The following is a 19,216-nucleotide window of genomic DNA, read 5'->3' on the forward strand; positions in this document are numbered from 1 at the left end:
GATATATTGCCCTCACAATGATGCCCTGGTCGTCACTCTCCGAGTCAAGGATTTTGACGTCAAGCGGATTCTGATTGACCAGGGTAGTTCATGTGAAATCATGTACTACGAAACATTTAAACAACTGAAGCTACAAGACAAAGACTTGGCGCCTGCTGTATCACCCCTAATTGGATTCAACTCTATGCCAGAATGGCCCGTTGGCAAAATAATTCTTCTAGTTAGAGCAGGAAGCGTGACGAAATAGGTGGAGTTCTGGGTATTGAAGGTCCCCTCCACTTACAACATCATCTTTGGCAGAACATGGCTGCATGCCATGCGATCAGTGGTGTCATCCTACCACCAAGTGATGCGGTTTCCCAACGACACCGGAGTAATTAAAGAAGTCTATGGAGATCAGATCATGTCGAAGCAATGCTTCGTCACGATGGCAGCCGCGCTGCCAAAGGATACGTTCATTCGGTGGAAGAACCTGAGAGTAATAAGCTATTTGCAGATGTCGGCAAAGCGGCGGATCAGAAAGCAGTGGAGGACTTGGTAGAGGTAAAAATAGATGAAAAGAACCCAGATAAGTTCTTTTTGCTCGGTTCGTCGTTGTCCAGCACTGAGAGATTAGAGGTCTTGGAATTCTTAACCTCTAACATCGAAGTGTTCGCCTCGACACCCTACGACATGCTAGGCATTGATCCAAACTTCATCTGTCACCAACTTAATGTCCACCCATCCGCCAGACCAGTCATTCAGCGCACTCGTAGATCGGCACTCCACCACGCCGAGATAGTGGCGGAAGAAATAGGAAACCTGCTGGAGGCAGGAGCAATTAGAGAAGTACACTACCCAAGATGGATCTCTAACACAGTCGTAGTGCCAAAAAAGAATGGTAAGTGGCGTGTCTGCGTCGACTACAAAACAGTCAACAAGGCGTGCCCAAAAGACAGCTTTCCTCTACCACGGATAGATCAATTGGTAGACCTAACGGCGGGGCACAACCAACTTAGCTTCCTGGATGCATACAGAGGCTACCACCAAATCGCCATGCATGAACCAGACCAGGAGGTCACATCTTTTACAACTCCAAGAGGACTATACTGTTACAAGGTCATGCCCTTTGGCCTGAAAAACGCAGGGGCAACATTCCAACGGATGGTCACCAAGATGTTTAAACCATTGCTAGGCAGAACAATGGAGGCTTATATCGACGACATGGTGGTCAAGAGCAAGGATGAGAATGACCATCTTAAAGACCTAGGCGAGACGTTTGAGATCCTAAAGAAGCACAAGTTGCGCCTTAATGCGTCCAAGTGTGCATCCGGAGTAGGATCTGGCAAATTCCTGGGCTTCCTTGTGACCAACCGAGGTATAGAAATAGATCCCTCTCAGATCAAAGCAATCCAGGACTTTGAGAGACCAAACTCAGTCAAAGAAGTGCAGCATCTCACCGGCATGGCGACTGCGCTCAATCGGTTCATAAGCCGGTCATCAGACAAACTTCGACCATTTTTTCAAGCTTTAAAGGCTAAGTTTGAGTGGGATAAAGAATGCGACCATGCTCTGGAAAGCTTGAAGGAATATATGTCTTCCCCACCACTGCTTGTTACCCCAGTACCTGGTGAAGAACTCTTCTTGTACCTGGCAGTCTCTCAGCACGCAATTAGCGCAGTGTTGGTTCGTGCAGAAGGAATCCAGCATCTGCCCATCTATTATGTCAGCAAGACATTGCTAGGGGCCGAAACAAGGTACTTGCCCTTGGAAAAATTAGCATTGGCCTTAATGATGGCCTCTAGGAAATTGGCACATTACTTTCATGCCCACACCATAGTCGTCCTCACAACTTTTCCACTAAAAGCTTTGTTTGATAGGGCAAACTTTTCTGGGCGAATCTTGAAGTGGGCAGTAGAGTTGGGACAATTCGACATCAAGTTCCAACCCAGAACCGCAGTAAAGGCCCAATCCTTGGCAGACTTCGTCGCAGAGTTTACTCCTGGAAGTCATCATATCTACCCAGTCGACCTAATTGACACAACCGAACTAGGGATGGAAGTTGACGCCGGAATAGCGCAACCCCTAGCAGAAAGCACTCGGTCAGATTCCAAGGCAGACCAAACTAAAGACAGCAAGGAAGAAACAAACCAAGACTCACCAACAGTACAATCAGATGGCAAGGGGTAGACAGCAAGCACGGACCTTGAAGAAAACACTAACAACATTCTTGACCCCACGACATCGTCTGACCCCTCCACTTGCTAGAAGTTGTTCGTTGGTGAGATGTGGAAGCTCTTTGTGGATGTAGCATCCAACCGACATGGTGCAGGACTTGGTATAGTCCTCATCTCACCAGACGGCCTGGTTGTAGAGCAAGCAATCAACCTTGGCTTCCCAGCATCAAACAACGAAGCGGAGTACGAAGCGCTTCTCGCAGGACTCAAATCAGCATACCACATGAAGGCCACTGAACTAATGATCTACAGCGACTCATAGCGGGTGGTAAACCAAATTTCTGGCGACTATGAAGCAAATGATGATAGGATGGCCAAGTACCAAGAATTGGTCAGAACAGAGATCAAGAAATTTGAAGTAGTAAGGATAGAACAAATCGGTAGGGAGGAAAACAGCAGAGCGGACGAACTAGTAGGCTTTGCCTCAATGGCAGATACATCCATCCCTCATCCATTGCTCATCGACTACTTACCAAGACCAAGCATCGAAGACCCAGAAGCAGAAGAAGTATGCTGCGCAGAACTAGGCCCCTCTTGGATGGATCCCATCATCCTATTCTTACAAGACGGCATCCTACCAGAAGAGAAAAAAGAAGCCAACAGAATAAGAGCGAAGTCGCAGCAATTTTGGCTTTCCCCATCTTTCGCATTATACAAAAAGTCATTTTCAGGACCCTATCTAAAGTGTGTCCACCCCAGCAAAGTGGAAGCATTCTTGTATGAGATACACGAAGGGGTGTGCGGAAGCCATCAAGGAGGAAGATCGCTAGCTTATAGGGCCATTTCACAAGGATACTGGTGGCTATACATGCAGGCAGACTCAGAGAAATATGTGAAGAAGTGTGAGAAATGCCAAAAATTCGCACACCAAATACATCAACCAGCAAGAGAACTCCTACCATTAACTAGCCCATGGCCTTTCGCAATGTGGGGCTTGGACATAATAGGACCACTTCCGACTGCACCAGGCAACAGAAAGTTTTTTCTCGCAGCAACAGACTACTTCACAAAGTGGGTAGAAGTAGAAGCATTGGCATCAATCAAAGAAAAAGATGTGAAGAAGTTCGTTTGGCAGAATATCATCACTCGATTTGGCATACCAAAAGCCCTAATCTCAGATAACGGCACTCAGCTCGACGGCAGAATCTTCAGAGGCTTTTGTGAAGAGTACAAGATAGAGTTCTACAATTCTACACCAGCGTATCCTCAAGCAAATGGCCAAGCCGAAGCATCAAATAAAGTTGTCTTGGATGGACTAAAGAAAAGGTTAGAGAAGGCAAAAGGCAAATGGGCGGAGGAACTTCTTCATGTTTTATGGGCTTACCGTACTACACCACGACGATCAACTGGAGAAACACCATTCTCCCTAGCTTATGGCATGGAAGCAGTGATCCCGCTGGAAGTTGGTCTCCCCACAATTCGAAGTGAAAATTTTGATCCTGACTTGAATGGCGAAGCCATAACATTTGAGCTCGACCTCGCCAAAGAAAGAAGAGAAAAAGCACTAGTCCATATTGCCTCATATCAACAAGAGTTATCCAGGAAATACAACAAAATGGTGCATCCAAGACAATTCAAGATTGGAGATTGGGTACTGCGCAAAGTAATGGGAAACACCTTGATACCAAGAGATGGCAAGTTAGGGCCAAACTGGGAAGGTCCTTATAAAGTGGTTGGGTTAGCAGGCAAAAGGGCATACCACCTAGAAATCAAGGACAGCAAAGCAATCCCCAGGCCATGGAACACGGCCAATCTCAAGTTATTTTATTTTTAGCTTTCTTCTTTTCAAACATATGTAATTTCTTTTTCCTCAATAAAACGATCAATTCTTTTCAGCATGAGTTGTTCCCTGTAAAAGTTAGCTTTAGTAAAGTCTAGGTATGTTGCAAACATTTTATTCGAAGTTGGCTAGAAAAACTAACTTAAAGGTTGGCTGGAATAAACCAACACCCCTCCTAAGCCCAAGATAAAGATCCAAGCTGCAGGACGTTTGGTCGGAATAACCAAACATTTTTATTCTAAGTTGGCTGGAAAAACTAACTTAGAGGTTGGCTGGAATAAACCAACACCCCTCCTAAGCCCAGGATAAGGATCCAGGCTGCAAGACGTTTGGTCGGAATAACCAAACATTTTTATTCTAAGTTGGCTGGAAAAACTAACTTACAGGTTGGCTGGAATAAACCAACACCCCTCCTAAGCCCAGGATAAGGATCCAAGTTGCAGGACGTTTGGTCGGAATAACCAAACATTTTTATTCTAAGTTGGCTGGAAAAACTAACTTAGAGGTTGGCTGGATTAAACCAACTCTTTGTACTCTTCAGCCGAAGTTAGGGTAGCACTGAAGAGTGGTTGGCTGGATTAAACCAACTCTTTGTACTCTTCAGCCAAAGTAAGGGTAACCAACTCTTTGTACTCTTCAGCCGAAGTAAGGGTATGGCTGAAGAGTGGTTGGCTGGATTAAACCAACGCTTTGTACTCTTCAGCCGAAGTTAGGGTAGGGCAGAAGAGTGGTTGGCTGGATTAAACTCTGTGTACTCCTCAGCCGAAGTAATTATGTCGGCTAAGGAGTGGTTGGCTGGTAAGCATAGTTAGTTTGACCAACAAAAACCGAGATAAAAGTTGGAAGTGAAAAGATCATGGAAAAATCAGTACAAACATACAGATCAACCGAAGTAAGAGTTCAAGCAAATTTTCATTAAACAAAAAACCTACAACGGAGAGGCCACAACACGGTTACAAGTTTGAAAACAAAAGAAAAGCAAAAAGACAATCAGTTGAAAAGATCATCAATTTCGGCATCAAACGCAGCATCGGCATCAACATGAAGACCAGTTTCAGGCGGGAGCTCACTTTCGGTCACAAGGGTGGTTTTGGTCGGAACCACGGTTTCACCTGGTAGTTTAATAGTCAGGTCTTCCACCGTAGGCTCCAGCCGAACTGACTGGTCTGCATTGACAACCGGAGTGTCCTTAGAGGCAGAGTCTTCGTCAGAGTCTGAGCCTTCAAGAAATTGCTGCTGAACGGCATTAGCATACTCCACTAGGGAGTTCGGTATGAAGTAGGCTAGAGGGTTGAAGACCTCGGCCTGTGGATCGTGACCGAGCTTCTCAATAGCTGCCCTCCAGCCGCACTTGAAGAATAGTTCCTTGGCGGCTTCGCACTGCCGGGTATAAGCATCATCTGCCTTCTTGAAGCCTTTCTTTTCAGCTCCTTTTGCGCTCTCCTTCAGCTGGGTTATCTCGGCATCTTTCTTCTTTTCAAGCTTCGCCAGCTCGCGCAAATACTTATCCTTTAGCTCAATGGCGGCCTTCTGCTTTTCTGCTTCGGCCGAACTAACCAGTTCGGCCAGTCGGCCGTTCTTAGATCGTAGCTCGGCCATTTGCTTTCTGGCCTTCTCTAGCTCGGCCGTCTTCGCTTCGGCTTCTGCCACGGCTTGCCTTGTTGTTTTCCTGAGCTCTAACACTTTCCTGTGAGTGATGTTGTTTTTTTGAATAGCCTGACAAAACATAGACTTACCTTGAGCTGAAGTGAAAGTTGGAAATATTAGACGGAAAACGGACAGAGCTACTTACCAGGATCATGGATTTTGTTGAAGACCGGATAGCCTTCAGTTCGGTGTTTAGTTGCTTTTGGTGGTGCTCCATATCTTTGGGGAGGCACACACTCTTGGCCAGGTTAAAGGCCAACTGGTGATCCTTATCAGCAACAACCGAGTCAGAGTCTTGGATATCTCGATTGTTAAAGGTAAGTTTTGGTACCCAGCTTGTGGTAGTTCGGCAAGAAGGCTCCGGTTGGGGGCCCGGTGGCGGACTCGGTGGAAGAGCAGTTTCTTCTTCATCAACCAAACGTTGTTAAGTTTCAGTAGTCCGGGCGCGCTTGGTTCGGCGGGATAAGGACGGTTGTTGAGTAGGAAGGGCCACCACTGTTTCTTGGGTTTGACTTGATGGTGGTACTTCGGCCCTGTTGGTCTCGGTCAAGAGGGCCCTGACTCGGTTTCTTTTAGCCATTTCTTCTTCGGCAGTTAATGGAATTAGTCTGATTTGTGGCAAAGTTGGCTCCGGTTCTGGGGCCTCTTCAAGAAGAAAATCAGTCACTCTGGCTTTTCGGCGACCATTGTATCTGTAGGTCGGCTTGAACTTAAGCAGTTTCGCCCAACTACGTTCTGGATACCGTGGTGCGGCGCGCAGAGTTGCTAGATTTGGATAGCTATATAAAGAATGGAGGTGGGCAGAATCTGTGAAAAAAGACAACTGTTAGTTCGGCTGAAAGATTGACAAACCGAAATATAAAATAGCTAGCAAGAAAACCGAAGTAAATTTACCAGGTTCTCCTTTTTTCCAGTTTATACGTCGGCCAGGAATCTGGGCTTGATGATCCTCAAAATTCCCAAACACCCAGAAAAAATCGTCGTCATTCAGGTCCTTATCCGGTGTGTTTTTTATTATTTTCTTACGTCGGCGGCGTATTCTGAGGTAGTATACCCAACCGTCTTCCTTCGAACCAATGGAGTATTGGTGAAAGATTTCGGCCAGACCAAGGTTGAGACCGGCTTGCCGGTTTAGTTCGGCTATTCCCATGATTATGCGGTATGAGTTGGTAGATAGTTGGGTTGGGCATAGCCTAGTTTGCCTAAGAAACTCGCAAATTAAAGGTTGGACTGGAAATCGTAGTCTGGTTTCGATTATGGATAAGAGGGTGAAGGGGACAAAGCCTGCATTGCCCCAAGGAATGACATCCTTTTCGGCTAAAATCAGGTGAACGTCATCAGGTATATTGTAGTCTTTTCTGAATTCGGCTAGGCCGCCCGGAGTGTCTACTAGATACCTATACTTCCCCATTTATTGTATAAGTTATTAATAAATTAGTTCGGTCGGAAAAATGTGCTCAGTAGCTCGGTTGAGCGCGCAGAAGAGTGCCTGGGCAACCTAAGTCTGCAAAGTGGAAAACAAAGGTGTTAAGCACAGATCGCAAACCGTGCTACAAAATCAAAGCAAAGATAAAAGGTCCTACTTCGGCCTATGGGGGATGCTGTATATCGGTTCAGCAAAATGCTGGGTAGCTCAGATTGAGCATAGGGTTCGCGAGATCGGTTTTTGTATGAGGTTGGTTATCTCGGTTTGAACTACGGGTTTTGTTACTTCGGTTAAGCTTCTAGGGGCAGCTTTCTGAGTTTGGTTTAGAAACTAAGAAAGCTGGCTTAGCCCCCAAGGCTTAGCTCGGTTGAAGGCCGAGGTTCCTAGTTTACTGAGTTCAAACTTCGTTCGATGAGCTTATCTCAGCTAAAGTGAATCAGGAGTTTGTAACTTACTGAAACTATTGTTATTTCTACAAGTTCTAGTTCGGTTATTGTCTGAATTGATCTACATATATAGCACAAACAGTGTCCTAGTTCGGTTGGGACAAGTTTCTGGATCAAAACTACGTTCTACAGGTTGCTTCATGATATTCATAGTTTTCTTATGAAGATTTTTTCCAGAAGATACAAGACCCATGAAAAGTAGAAACAGAAATGTGTTTTGTATTTTGCCAAAAACACACAAAATAAATTACAGTGAATGAAGCAAATACAAATACAAAAGAGATCTAAGTAACTTACCAAGGTAAGAAGAGGAAACTGGAGATAGAAATAGTAGCAGCAATGAAGAGCACGAGCTTGATAGCTGAAGAAGTAGAAGCACAGAAAGAGAAGAAGTTGAATAGTATAGATGAATGATTCAATGACAAAGGATTTGTTGTGTGCAAAGAGAGAGGAATGGCGAGAACTGTTCAAATTTTTCAGAATACGAGGGCGGCGTGACAGCTGCCCCCAAACCAATTGGAGCCTGCCACGTGTCACTGGAAAAAGGCAACGATTCAGTTTCTGTGATTGAAGCGATGTTCTGACCGGATAAGGATAGTTCGGCTTAGTGCTAACTCGGCTCTACAGACTTAGAGTATTAGCTTGGCTGGAAAGGCTAAAACTTTAGCCTGGTTTATAGACAGGTAATCTCTATCAAGCTACGCAGATGGAATTAAGGGGCAATTGAGAGGGTAATTTATATGAAAATTGGGCCAAGCTAGGTAAATAGGCTTTATGGGCCGCAGTACGAAGGGCCGAGTAGAATGGCCGTATAAGTTACTCCGGTCTTGTGAATGTTTTGGAGTTACTCCGGTCTTGTGAATATTTTGAAGTTAGTCCGGTCCGAAAGAAGATTAAAGTTACTGGCCTAAAGATGCTTCAGAGCTAGACCGGTCCTAGAATTGAACCGGTCTTGACAAGTTAGTTCGGTCTAACTGTACCATGAGTTGCACATGAGAAGCCGAAGTAAGGAGTAAAGGGAAGAACCGAACTAAGTATAGTCCAGCTTACTCTGTGGCTCAGCATAGCCATGATTACTTCGGTCATATTGGAGTTCGGCCATGGTAAAACCATCTCACTTGGTTTAAGCAGTGAGGGGGGTGTTAAAGGATATGCATTATCCTACAGGAGTATAAATCCTAGGAGGATTCTGCGTGGAGGAGTAGAAGTCCTATTAGGATTGTGCCACTCGAAACCTATAAAAGCTCACAAACATCACCTTGGGAGAGGTAACACACAACTTTGCTTTCTGAATACACAGAGCTTTTGTCTATTTGTCAAGTTTACTTAGGCATCGGAGAGGTTTCCGGCACACACCCGCTGGCTAGCTCACGTTTGTGTTTTCAGGTGATAGAGCGACAACGTACGGAGGAGCGCAGACTTGGTCAACAGGATTATACGAGAATGTTTATTTCTTTCCCGTACACCTACTATTTTAGAATTCATTTTTGTTTTCTGCTTATTACTATCTGTGGGGGTGTTAGGGAAACAAAGGAGTGGACTAAATGTAATTGGGAGAATAATCGATGCGGATATTGTCGCAATACAAGTTTTGCGCCCATTAAGTGATTTTTTTTTTTTTTTTTTCGTATGTTAGAACTGTGGGCAGGTAAAGCCAAGGTTAACTCATTTTGAGAATTTCCAGTCATTGAATAGAAAAATTGAAAAATCAAAACGAAAACTTGTCATTAGAAATTATAAGGTTTCAATTAAGAAAAGGTAGTTTGTAATGGATGGAATCAGATTTCAATTTTCTGTCTATATATATATATATATATTTTGAGATTTCTTTTTGCTGTTGGTATTTGCTTGGTTTAAACAAATTGCAGTTGTGTTTCAACTGATACATAATCTGCTTTCCTTCTAGTAAATATATTAAATTTAATTTGAATTAAATTGTTTGGACAAAAACAATAGATAAAAGATTGAAGTATATTTAAATTAAATTCACAACTAACCATACAACAATAACACCATTTGTTGACAATAAAATTAAGAAAACATCAAAAAAAAAACCCCAAATCATCATGATACACATTTGTTTATATTCTTCTATTTTTGTTATTAATTAAACAAAGTAAAATATATTTGAGAACCGTTGTGAGGTATTGGTTTTGGGCCGGGACAATTGGCTTTACAAGGTCACGTCGAGTGTGTTTTTAGATTGGTGAGCTACCTCCTTTTGGGCCTGAACTTGGGCTTTGCTAACCATTCTAAGTTCTTACAATACTTGGGTTGTTTATTACTTAAAATGAGTCTGATTTGGTTTGGGCCAGATGTTTAAGCCATGTGAGTATGCCAACTAAATCTAATGCTCTAATTGGTTTACTAGAACCAAATGTTCTTTCATTAATCTCTTTATAATCGGAAATTTTATTAAATTTTGTTATTCAGAAATGAAATTATGTTTTTTTTGTATAGTATTACATATTTTGTAATATTATTACACATTTGGTTATTATAAAAAGTTTAGATAAAAAATATATATATATAATATTACCAAAAAAACGCATAACACTATCATAAAATGCATAATTTCATTACTAAATTAACTTAGAATCTCTCTTTAAAATTAACTTATTTGGCCTTCAATCTGGAGAACACTTCGATACATACCCTTTAAAATTTTCTCAAAATTAACTTATTCGTATGAGCCTCTTTTTCACTTTTTTTGGGGAAATACAATTTTTAGGGTTGTTTTGAAAAATAGTTATTTTAATTAAAAAAAATTACAAAAAGACGTACAAAAAAGTAGAGAGAAAAATTAATTTTTTTTATAGTGACATTTTAACTTTTTAATTATTTTATGGACTTGCCAAAAGAGGGTTAGTAGGTTAATATTATGAAAATTGTTATTCACATTTTTGTAATAAATACATTTCAATTTTTTTTTTTATTGTGTAGTATTAAAAATTGGGAGACTTATGTGTAGATACTATGCGCATCTCCAATGTTTAACATTTTTTTTCATCAAATTCGAATAAAAATTTCATCTAATATCTTGCGTTCCAACGCAGCAATATGAAATTTTACCAAACCACCAATCGATCAGGGGATGTTCGACAGATTGACCGGCCAGTATAATTTTTTCACAAATTTTTGAAAGGAGGTGGTCGTCTGAAGGGACAATTAGTCAAACATTTGGTCGGTCGTTCGATGGTGAAAACAAACTGCAACTCCAAAGGCTATGAACAGTGAATCGATGAAAGCTTCCAGTCATCCTCAATTTGGCAAAAGATTTAATATATACTTGATTTAATACTTGTTTGGTGAAACGATTGGAGCAGTAAAAGATATTTTTTTTCATTAAATTTAAATTTGATAAAAGAATAGATACAACGTTGGAGATAATCTAATAGATGAACTTATTGTCCAATAGGTCTTGTCAAAATTAATGAAGTTTTTCATCAAACACTATTAAAAAACGTCACTAATTATTAATTTTTAGCTACAGTTTGAAAATTTTATCACAAAAAATGTCACTAATTATAAGTTTTAGCAACAATTTTAAAAAATGTCACAAAAAAAATTAATTTGAAAATTTTATCACAAAAAAACGTAACTAATTATAAATTTTAACGATAATTTATAAAAAATTAGCACAATAAATTATTTTTAATAATAATTTTATTATAATTTATTTTTAATAAAATTTGATAAGAATTAAGTCAAATTATTAAAAATTATTAGTAATTTAATTTAAAAAATTTAAGTCAGGATCAGGATTAACTTTTTATACTAAAAACAAAAGTTAGAATAAATTAAAAAAGAAAAAGGAATGGAAATAATATTTCTTTAATGGTAATTGAAAATTTTAATAATGTATTTATGTCGGCTAACGGAAGACTGCACGTGCGTCTTCCGAAATAATCGAGATGTTTGAGTCAAAAGATGCAGCGCACGTGCCCCTCGTCAACGGTCAAAAGCAGTGATTACATTACATTACTCGAGTCTTGGTGCCGCAAAAAAACACTTTTATAAAAGGAATTTTTTTAAAAAAAAAAAAAAACAAATAACAAAAAAGCACAAGAGTAGCTTAGGATAACAACTCTAGTAAGGGATATGAGCTAATTATAGCATGGGGAGATTTTACTGTACACACTTTTAATTATGTTTTTTTTTTATTATTAGTTATAAAGAATATTTTTTAAATATGATATTATTTTGAGATCTTTAATTATAATTTATGTAATTTTTTGTTATAATTTTTTATTTAATTGTAACTTAAAAAATATAAAATTATGTCATTTTTTTTAATTAGTAAGTGCGTATAGTCTTTCTTTCAAAATATATGCCCATATAATAAAGTAAGTAGATTTTTGAAAATGTTTTATGTGGTGTTTTGAGAAATTGGTAAAAAGTTACAGCAATTTTTTGTCATTATTTTATTTTTTTATGAAAAAAAAATATAAAAGTGATGTGACTCGAAATGAAAAAAAAATTAAAAATTGATTTTTTTTTTCTTCTCAGAAAACCCCTATATGTCATTGTGAATGGTGAATTCAATCTAATAGTTGGAATTGTTCCACTTGGCATAATTAGGTTCATGGGTTGAGATTAGCCCAAATCAAAATATGATGATTGTAATTATTTAACAGATAGGCTGAGATTTTTTGTTTGATTTTTTTTTTTTTTTTTTCCTTTCCGTGTAAGCATTTGTAGGAGAAAGATTAGACACACTACCAACTTTTAAAGTCTGACTGTTGGGCTTACTGTAAGTTGGTTTTGATGATTTAAATTATTTATTTTATTAAATTTTATATTTTGATCATCTGCATAGAAAAATAAATTGATCTAATAATCAAAATTATATAATTTTATTGTATTTATCTTAAAAAATAAATGTTATTTGTAATTTAAAAAATAGACCACTTATTTTTTTTAAATAGATTTAATAAAATTATATAATTATGATTATTAAATCAATATAATTTTTTTATATAAATGTTTTAACATAAAACTTGATAAAATTAACGATTTAAATTGTCAAAACGGGTGCTATCACGGCTGTGGATTTGAGACAAACCACTCCCTAATTTTCATTATATATTTTACACCTTATTTATAATGTGTGTGGGGGTCCAAAGTCATTGTGGGTGAAATACAGAATATGTGATAAATATACTGTAGCCACACTCTTTTACATAATTTTGTAGAAAAAAAAAAAAATAATGTGTCAAATTAAACAATTATTATTGTAAAATTTTAAAGATATCATTTTCAAATATTTTGTACAAGTTTCATGCACATAAATTTTTTATATATTAATATTTAAGGTGAATTACATTAACAGTCTCTGTAGTTTGAGACTTATTTCATTTGGGTCTTTGACTTTTCAATTGTGATATATTTAACCATGAATTTTGAATTTTATTCCAAATAAGGACAATCAAAAATATTTAACAGTCCATTTTAAAGGGTAAAGTCGTCGTACAATTTATTTTGTGTTAGTTAACTTGTATATTGTTTGAAATGTAATAACCCCTTTTTTTTAAATGAATAATGGTGGAACTTTTATAGTAATAAAATTCTGTTTGGTTTGCTTTTCATAAACTATTTTCAGAAAAAATTTCTAAGAAACAAAAAACTAAATTGGTAAAAAAAATTAAAAACATATCATTTTTATATAATTTATCTTTTGGGAGGGTAGAAATAATTTTTTTATATTTATTATTGTTAAATTAGTTTCTATTTTTACAAAAGTTAAATATGACGACAACTTTAATGTCATTATTAAACCAATCCATTAAATCAAAAAATTCAAAACTGAAAATATTTCATATATTAAACATATCGATTGCACATTCAAAACCTGATAACCATCTATTACATGATAATCATCCAAAAATATTTGTTAACAACAAATACAACGATCTATTATATAATAATTATCTAAAAATATCAAAAATAACAATCATCCATTACATGATCATCAACCAAACACATATTAAAAATTAATTTGGTAAAAAAATAAAAATGTAAAAGATTTATCATTTTTATATAATTTAATCTTTAATGGGTAGAAAGGATTTTTTGATATTTATTTTTGTTAAATTAGTTTATATTTTATCTAATTGACGAGTTTGCCCTTGAAATGGAGTAAGAGTGTCTTCAATTGTCCTTATTTAAAACGAAGATTCAAAATTCAGAGTAAAATATATCATAAGTCAGAAACTAAAGTAATACAAATCTCAAATTATAGGAGCCATTAATATAGTGCCGTTTTGGGAAGATTTGTAAAAAGCAGAGTTTTTTATGCAAAGGGAAACAAGCTGGCAGCCAAAAACGCAACAAAATTCATTTAAGGAGAGATAAAAATGCAAGTGTTGAAATTACATAATTACCCTTCATGTTAACAAATTGGGGCTTAGGGCAAAAAAGTAAAAAAGTAAATTTCCTATGTTGGGTAAGGGTATTTTTGTTATTTTAATTTGATTTGACACCATAAACAAATATTAAACCAAAAAGCCAAAAGCCAACTTTTTACTAACTTCCCAAATCACTTTCCAAAAAAACTAAAAAGCTTGGTAAAAAGTCAAAAATTAATTTTTTACCAACTTCCTAAAACACCCCATAATTGGCCCTAACTTTTATGTTATATTTGGTAGGCCACTTAAAAATTTTATTCTCTACTATGTGACATGAAATTTAGAAATATATAGCATTAAGCATTTTTCATTTTTGTTTCTTCATCTTTGAACAATTTATCTTACTTTTTATTCATATAGATTGCATAGTTGCCAGTGATTATCACTACAGGAAAAGTGGGTTTATGAGACGGAACTATTTGCGACGGCACACTTGCCGTCTCAAAAAGTCACTTTTTGCGACGGCAAAAAAATGTCGTCTCAAAAAAGCAGCGTATTTGCGACGGCAAAAAATGCCGTCTCAAAAAAGCAGAGTATTTGCGACGGCATTTTTTGCCGTCGCAAAAAAGCAGAGCATTTGCGACGGCACCATTTGCCGTCTCAAAAAATGAGAGTATTTGCGACGGCAGAAAATACCGTCGCAAATACTCTCATTTTTTGAGACGGCAAATTGTGCCGTCGCAAATGTTCTGCTTTTTTGAGACGGCATTTTCTGCCGTCGCAAAAAGTGACTTTTGTGTTTTTTTTTTTTTTTGTTTTTAGTGAATATTTTTAAATTTTTAAATATTTTTTTTAGATACACCTTACTTAGATGTATCTAAAAAAAATTATGAAAAATATTTGTAAAAATTAATAAATATATAAAAATACAAAAAAAAAAATGTATTGAATTATTGTATTTTTGGTGTTTAGTGAATTTTTAAAAGATTTTTTTTACAATTTTTAAAATTTTTAAGTGTATTTATGTTAGGTGTGTCTAAAAATTAAAAAAAAATACTTAAAATATTAAAAAATTCAGTAAAAACAATATAACACAGAAAACAAGAAAGTATAATTTTCTCAAAAGAGTTTTTGGAAAACTCTAACCTAGCATAGTGATTGTAGTTTTGAGACAGCTTCATATATATACAGTCACAAAATGGTTTGAATAAATTCTAGTACTTTTTTCTGTCGCAAAAAAAAATTAAAAAAAACAATATCGTCTTACTCTTTTGATATAACATTTCTCTTTTCATTCATTTTTTCATCTTCTTGTCTCTCTGTCTCTATCTCTATCTCTTATCTTTATCTTTTTCACTCATCACTCTTTTTTCTCTGTCTGTCTGTTTCTCTCTCTCATTTTCTCTCTGTGTCTCTCGTCTATCTCTCTTCTCTCTATCTCTCACATCTGTTTTCTCTCGCTCATCTCTATTCTCTCTATCTCTCTCATTTCTTTTTTCTCTCTCTCTCTCTTTCTATCTTTCTCGCTTATTTCTCTTATCTCTTTGTCTCTCTCTTTTTCTGTGTCTCTCTCTCGCTCATCTCTTTTCGTTTTATTTCTCTCTCTTTTTGTCTATCTCTCGCTCATCTCTTGTTTCTCTCTCCTTTTCCATCTCTCTCTCTCTCCCTGTCTCTCTCTCACTCATCACTCTTCTCTCTCTCTCTGTCTACTTGTCTATTTGTCTATTTCTCCCTCACTATGTTCGTCTTGCTCGTTCTCTTACTCCCATCTTCTCTATTTATCGAGCTCATTCTCGATTTATCGATCTACTATAAACGACGTCGCCTTACTCTTTTGAACATTTCTCTTTTCACCCATTTTTTCATCTTCCTATCTCTCTGTCTCTGTCTCTCTTCTCTTTCCCTCTCTTACTCATCACTTTTCTCTGTCTGTCTGTCTCTCCTTTTCTCTATGTGTCTCTGTCTCTCTTTTCTGTCTCTGTCTCTCTCTCTCTTTCTCTCACTCATCACTCTTCTCTGTCTGTCTGTCTGTCCGTCTCTCTCTTTCTCTCTGTGTCTCTGTCATTCTTCTCTTTCTCTCTCTCACTCATCACTCTTCTCTGTTTGTCTGTCTCTCTCTTTTCTCTGTGTCTCTCGTCCAACTCTCTTCTCTCTATCTCTTTTATCTCTCTCTCTCTCTGTGTCTCTCACTCATCTCTTTCTCTTACCACTCATCTCCTCTACCACTTTGACCACTACTGCAAACGCCATTTCACTACCACCACTGCTACCACGGTCGCCATTTCACCTTTACGACTACCATTATTACTACCATCGCCACCACTCCACTACCACCACTACCACTATTGCCACTACTACTACTACCATTACCTCTCTTTTACCACTGCCACTCCATCTATTCTACCATTACCACAACTTCACCACTAATCTCCTTCGCTATCACCACCACCACCACCGTCTCTTATCCACCACCTTCACCACTACTGCCGCTTCCTCTCCTCTACCACAAAATATTACCTCTCTTCTCTCTTTCACTTATCACTCTTCTCTATCTGTCAGTCTTTGTCTCTGTCTCTGTCTCTTTCTCTTTCTCTTTCTCTCTTTGTCTCTCGCTCATCTCTCTTCTCTCTATCTCTCTCATCTCTCTTCTCTCTCGCTCATTTATCTTCTCTCTATTTCTCTCGCTCATCTTTCTTCTCTCTTCGTTTCTCTTTTTCTATGTCTTTCTCTCGATCATCTTTTTTCGCTCTATTTCTCTCTATCTTTGTCTATCTCTCGCTCATATCTTGTTTATCTCTATTTTTCTATGTCTCTCTCTCTATCTCTTTCTCTCTCTGTCTCCCTGTCTCTCTCTCTCTCTATATCTCTTTCTCTCATTGGCCACAAAAAATTAACTTTATTTTAATGGAAAATATTATCCCTACTTCTACCAAATAAAAAAATAATAATAAATTTATATTCATTAAAATAAATATGAAACAAATAAATTTTTAACCTTACTAAATGAAAAAATAAAAATAAAAATAAAAATTCATTAACTATAAAAAAATTATTTTTATTGCAAAAAAAAAATCATTTTATTATTTAAATATTTATTTGTAATGAAAATAAAAATAAAAAAAAATCCAAAAAAATTTCCATGGCCACCCCCCCTCCTCTTTCCATTCCCACCCGGTTCCCCCCTCCCTCTTTCCATTCCCGCTCCCCCCCTCCCCAAAAACCCAAAATCCCTAATCTGTTTGTTGTTTTCCATTCCCCCTCCCCCCAAAATCCCAAAATCCCCAATCTGTTCAGTCTTTGATGTGGCAACCAGGCAAAGAAAAGAGAGAGTGAGAGAGAAAAGATCATCGATCTCGTCTACTCCCCGCCCTCTCTCTCTCTCTCTCTCTCATTCATCCTCTTCAAACCCTAATTTCTGCCTCCGATCCACCTCTCGTCGCTCAATCTTCCACCTTTTGTTTCTCGTTGTGATTGGAAATCTAGGGTTTTTTTTTCTGTGAAACCCTAAGAATTAATTGAAGAGGGAGGGAGGGAGGGAGAGAGAGAGGTTTGATGGCGCAAAATGGGCAGGGGATGGACCCTGCAGTTCTTGATGACATCATTAATCGGCTTTTGGAGTTTCGGCAGGCGATGAGTGTACGCCAGGTCCAGGTCCAGCTCTCCGAGGCCGAGATCCGTCAGTTTTGCACTGTTTCGAGAGAAATCTTCCTCCAACAACCCAATCTCTTCGAGCTCGAAGCCCCCGTCAAGATCTGCGGTAAAAGTTTCATATTTTTCTTTGTTTATGTAGTTTTGGGTTTGTAAGATATTTGTTTGTTTGTGGGTTGTTCTTATCTTGGTTACACACATACATATATCCGTAGTTGTTTTTGTTTTTGGTCTGTTTTTGAATAGGCTTTGATGATCTCTTTGCCACTGTGACATTTCTACTCCAAAATTCTCCAGGATCTGTTTTCATAACAACCCATCACAATATAAGGTACTTTTCATATATTTCATATAATGTGATTTTGTGTTGGCAGTTTACATTTCAACAATGTTAATCTTTGAATTTTATTAAAAATGTATTATGTATTTATATATTTGTTTTGTTTTGTTTTGTGCAGCGGGCATCATCTAATTGAGTTCTTGATGGCGAAGTGGGGGTTGAAGTGCACGAAACTTCTTGACGGCTTTTCATTTATGCCATCATACAAGGCATTTGGGCTAAGTGGCAATATTCAATTGGCAGAAATTGTTTTGAATAATGAAGAGGTCATGTGCCCAAAATTAGCAGTAAAAAGCTGAAGGGTGACGCAGCCTCTCTGATTTTTAACATTGCTCCATAGCCATATGACAATTAGTTCAATTCACCTCAGCGGCTTTTTATTTGTGGATTGCTGCTCCTTTCATTTATTGAGGTTTCTTGTTTCTTAGAAGCCAATTTCTGCATGTGAAATTTTAGATCTTGCAACTTTTTTATACCAAATTATTTCACGACAGACATACTGTTTGTATATTTTATGCCTTGACAAGACTTTTTAGTTACAACAGGTTAGTTTGGGATACTTTCTTGCATCTACTCGAATGAATGTTACAATTTTCGTACAAGGTTTTGAGCTTGAACTAATGAATTTTTCTAATGAGATTGGATATTATTTGATCATATGACTGGCTATTTATTGTAACTGACACTTTCTAAGTATTTGAGGTCTTTGCTGTTCTAAGAAGTCATCTATTGCGCATTAATGATCTTCCCAATTATACTTCTGGAGTTATATTGATTGTTGGTTGGTTTTGGACTTTTAACTAAGTCTTCCCCTTGGGTAGATTCAGCACTTGGATTGCACGGCTCAAACCCCCTCATACACAAGCGGAAAAAGTCCTAACAAAATCAACAGCAAAACCAAATTTCTTTTCTTTTCTTTTTTTTTTGCAAAATAATCGCACTATATGAAAACATGTTTTTAGTTATATATGAAAACATCTCTGATCTTGTTTTCTTATGTATTTACTTTAGCCCATTAATTTCTCTCTCTCCCCATCTGTGTGACATTCATTTCATGTGTAATTTGTGGCATTTCACAATTCCATGTTACTTGCATACGTTTCTTATATAAGCATAGTTGATGTTGAAATCAAAATAAACATGTTTACATGGGATGTGTCCTAACAGATTCATTTTGGGCGAAATTAACGATGGCTGCAGAAAAGAAGGTAAGAATGCTTGTGGTGGTCATACTTTATGAACATAATAAATATACTCACAGCACAGTAATTAATTTTAATGTGTGATCACTGTGTGCATGGAAATTATAAATAGCAATCTTTTTTTTTTGCTTTGAAGTTAACTCTCCTTGACAACCACATTTCAT

The 19,216-nt window shown here is 37.4% G+C and overlaps 1 protein-coding gene across 1 annotated transcript; it reads left to right on the plus strand.

Annotated features, from left to right (window-relative positions):
* Positions 1-17,415: 17,415 nt before the first annotated feature.
* On the plus strand, positions 17,416-18,566 carry LOC145823498 (serine/threonine-protein phosphatase PP1 isozyme 2-like). The gene is made up of 3 exons (XM_082923005.1): positions 17,416-17,619; positions 17,757-17,841; positions 17,969-18,566. The coding sequence occupies exons 1-3, from the start codon at positions 17,436-17,438 to the stop codon at positions 18,147-18,149; spliced, it is 450 nt and encodes a 149-aa protein (XP_082779131.1). The 5' UTR covers positions 17,416-17,435; the 3' UTR covers positions 18,150-18,566.
* The last annotated feature ends 650 nt before the right edge of the window (positions 18,567-19,216 follow it).

This window comes from Camellia sinensis, chromosome 4 (genome assembly GCF_055761805.1).
Source record: "Camellia sinensis isolate YWXY chromosome 4, ASM5576180v1, whole genome shotgun sequence".
NCBI classification, from domain to species: domain Eukaryota; kingdom Viridiplantae; phylum Streptophyta; class Magnoliopsida; order Ericales; family Theaceae; genus Camellia; species Camellia sinensis.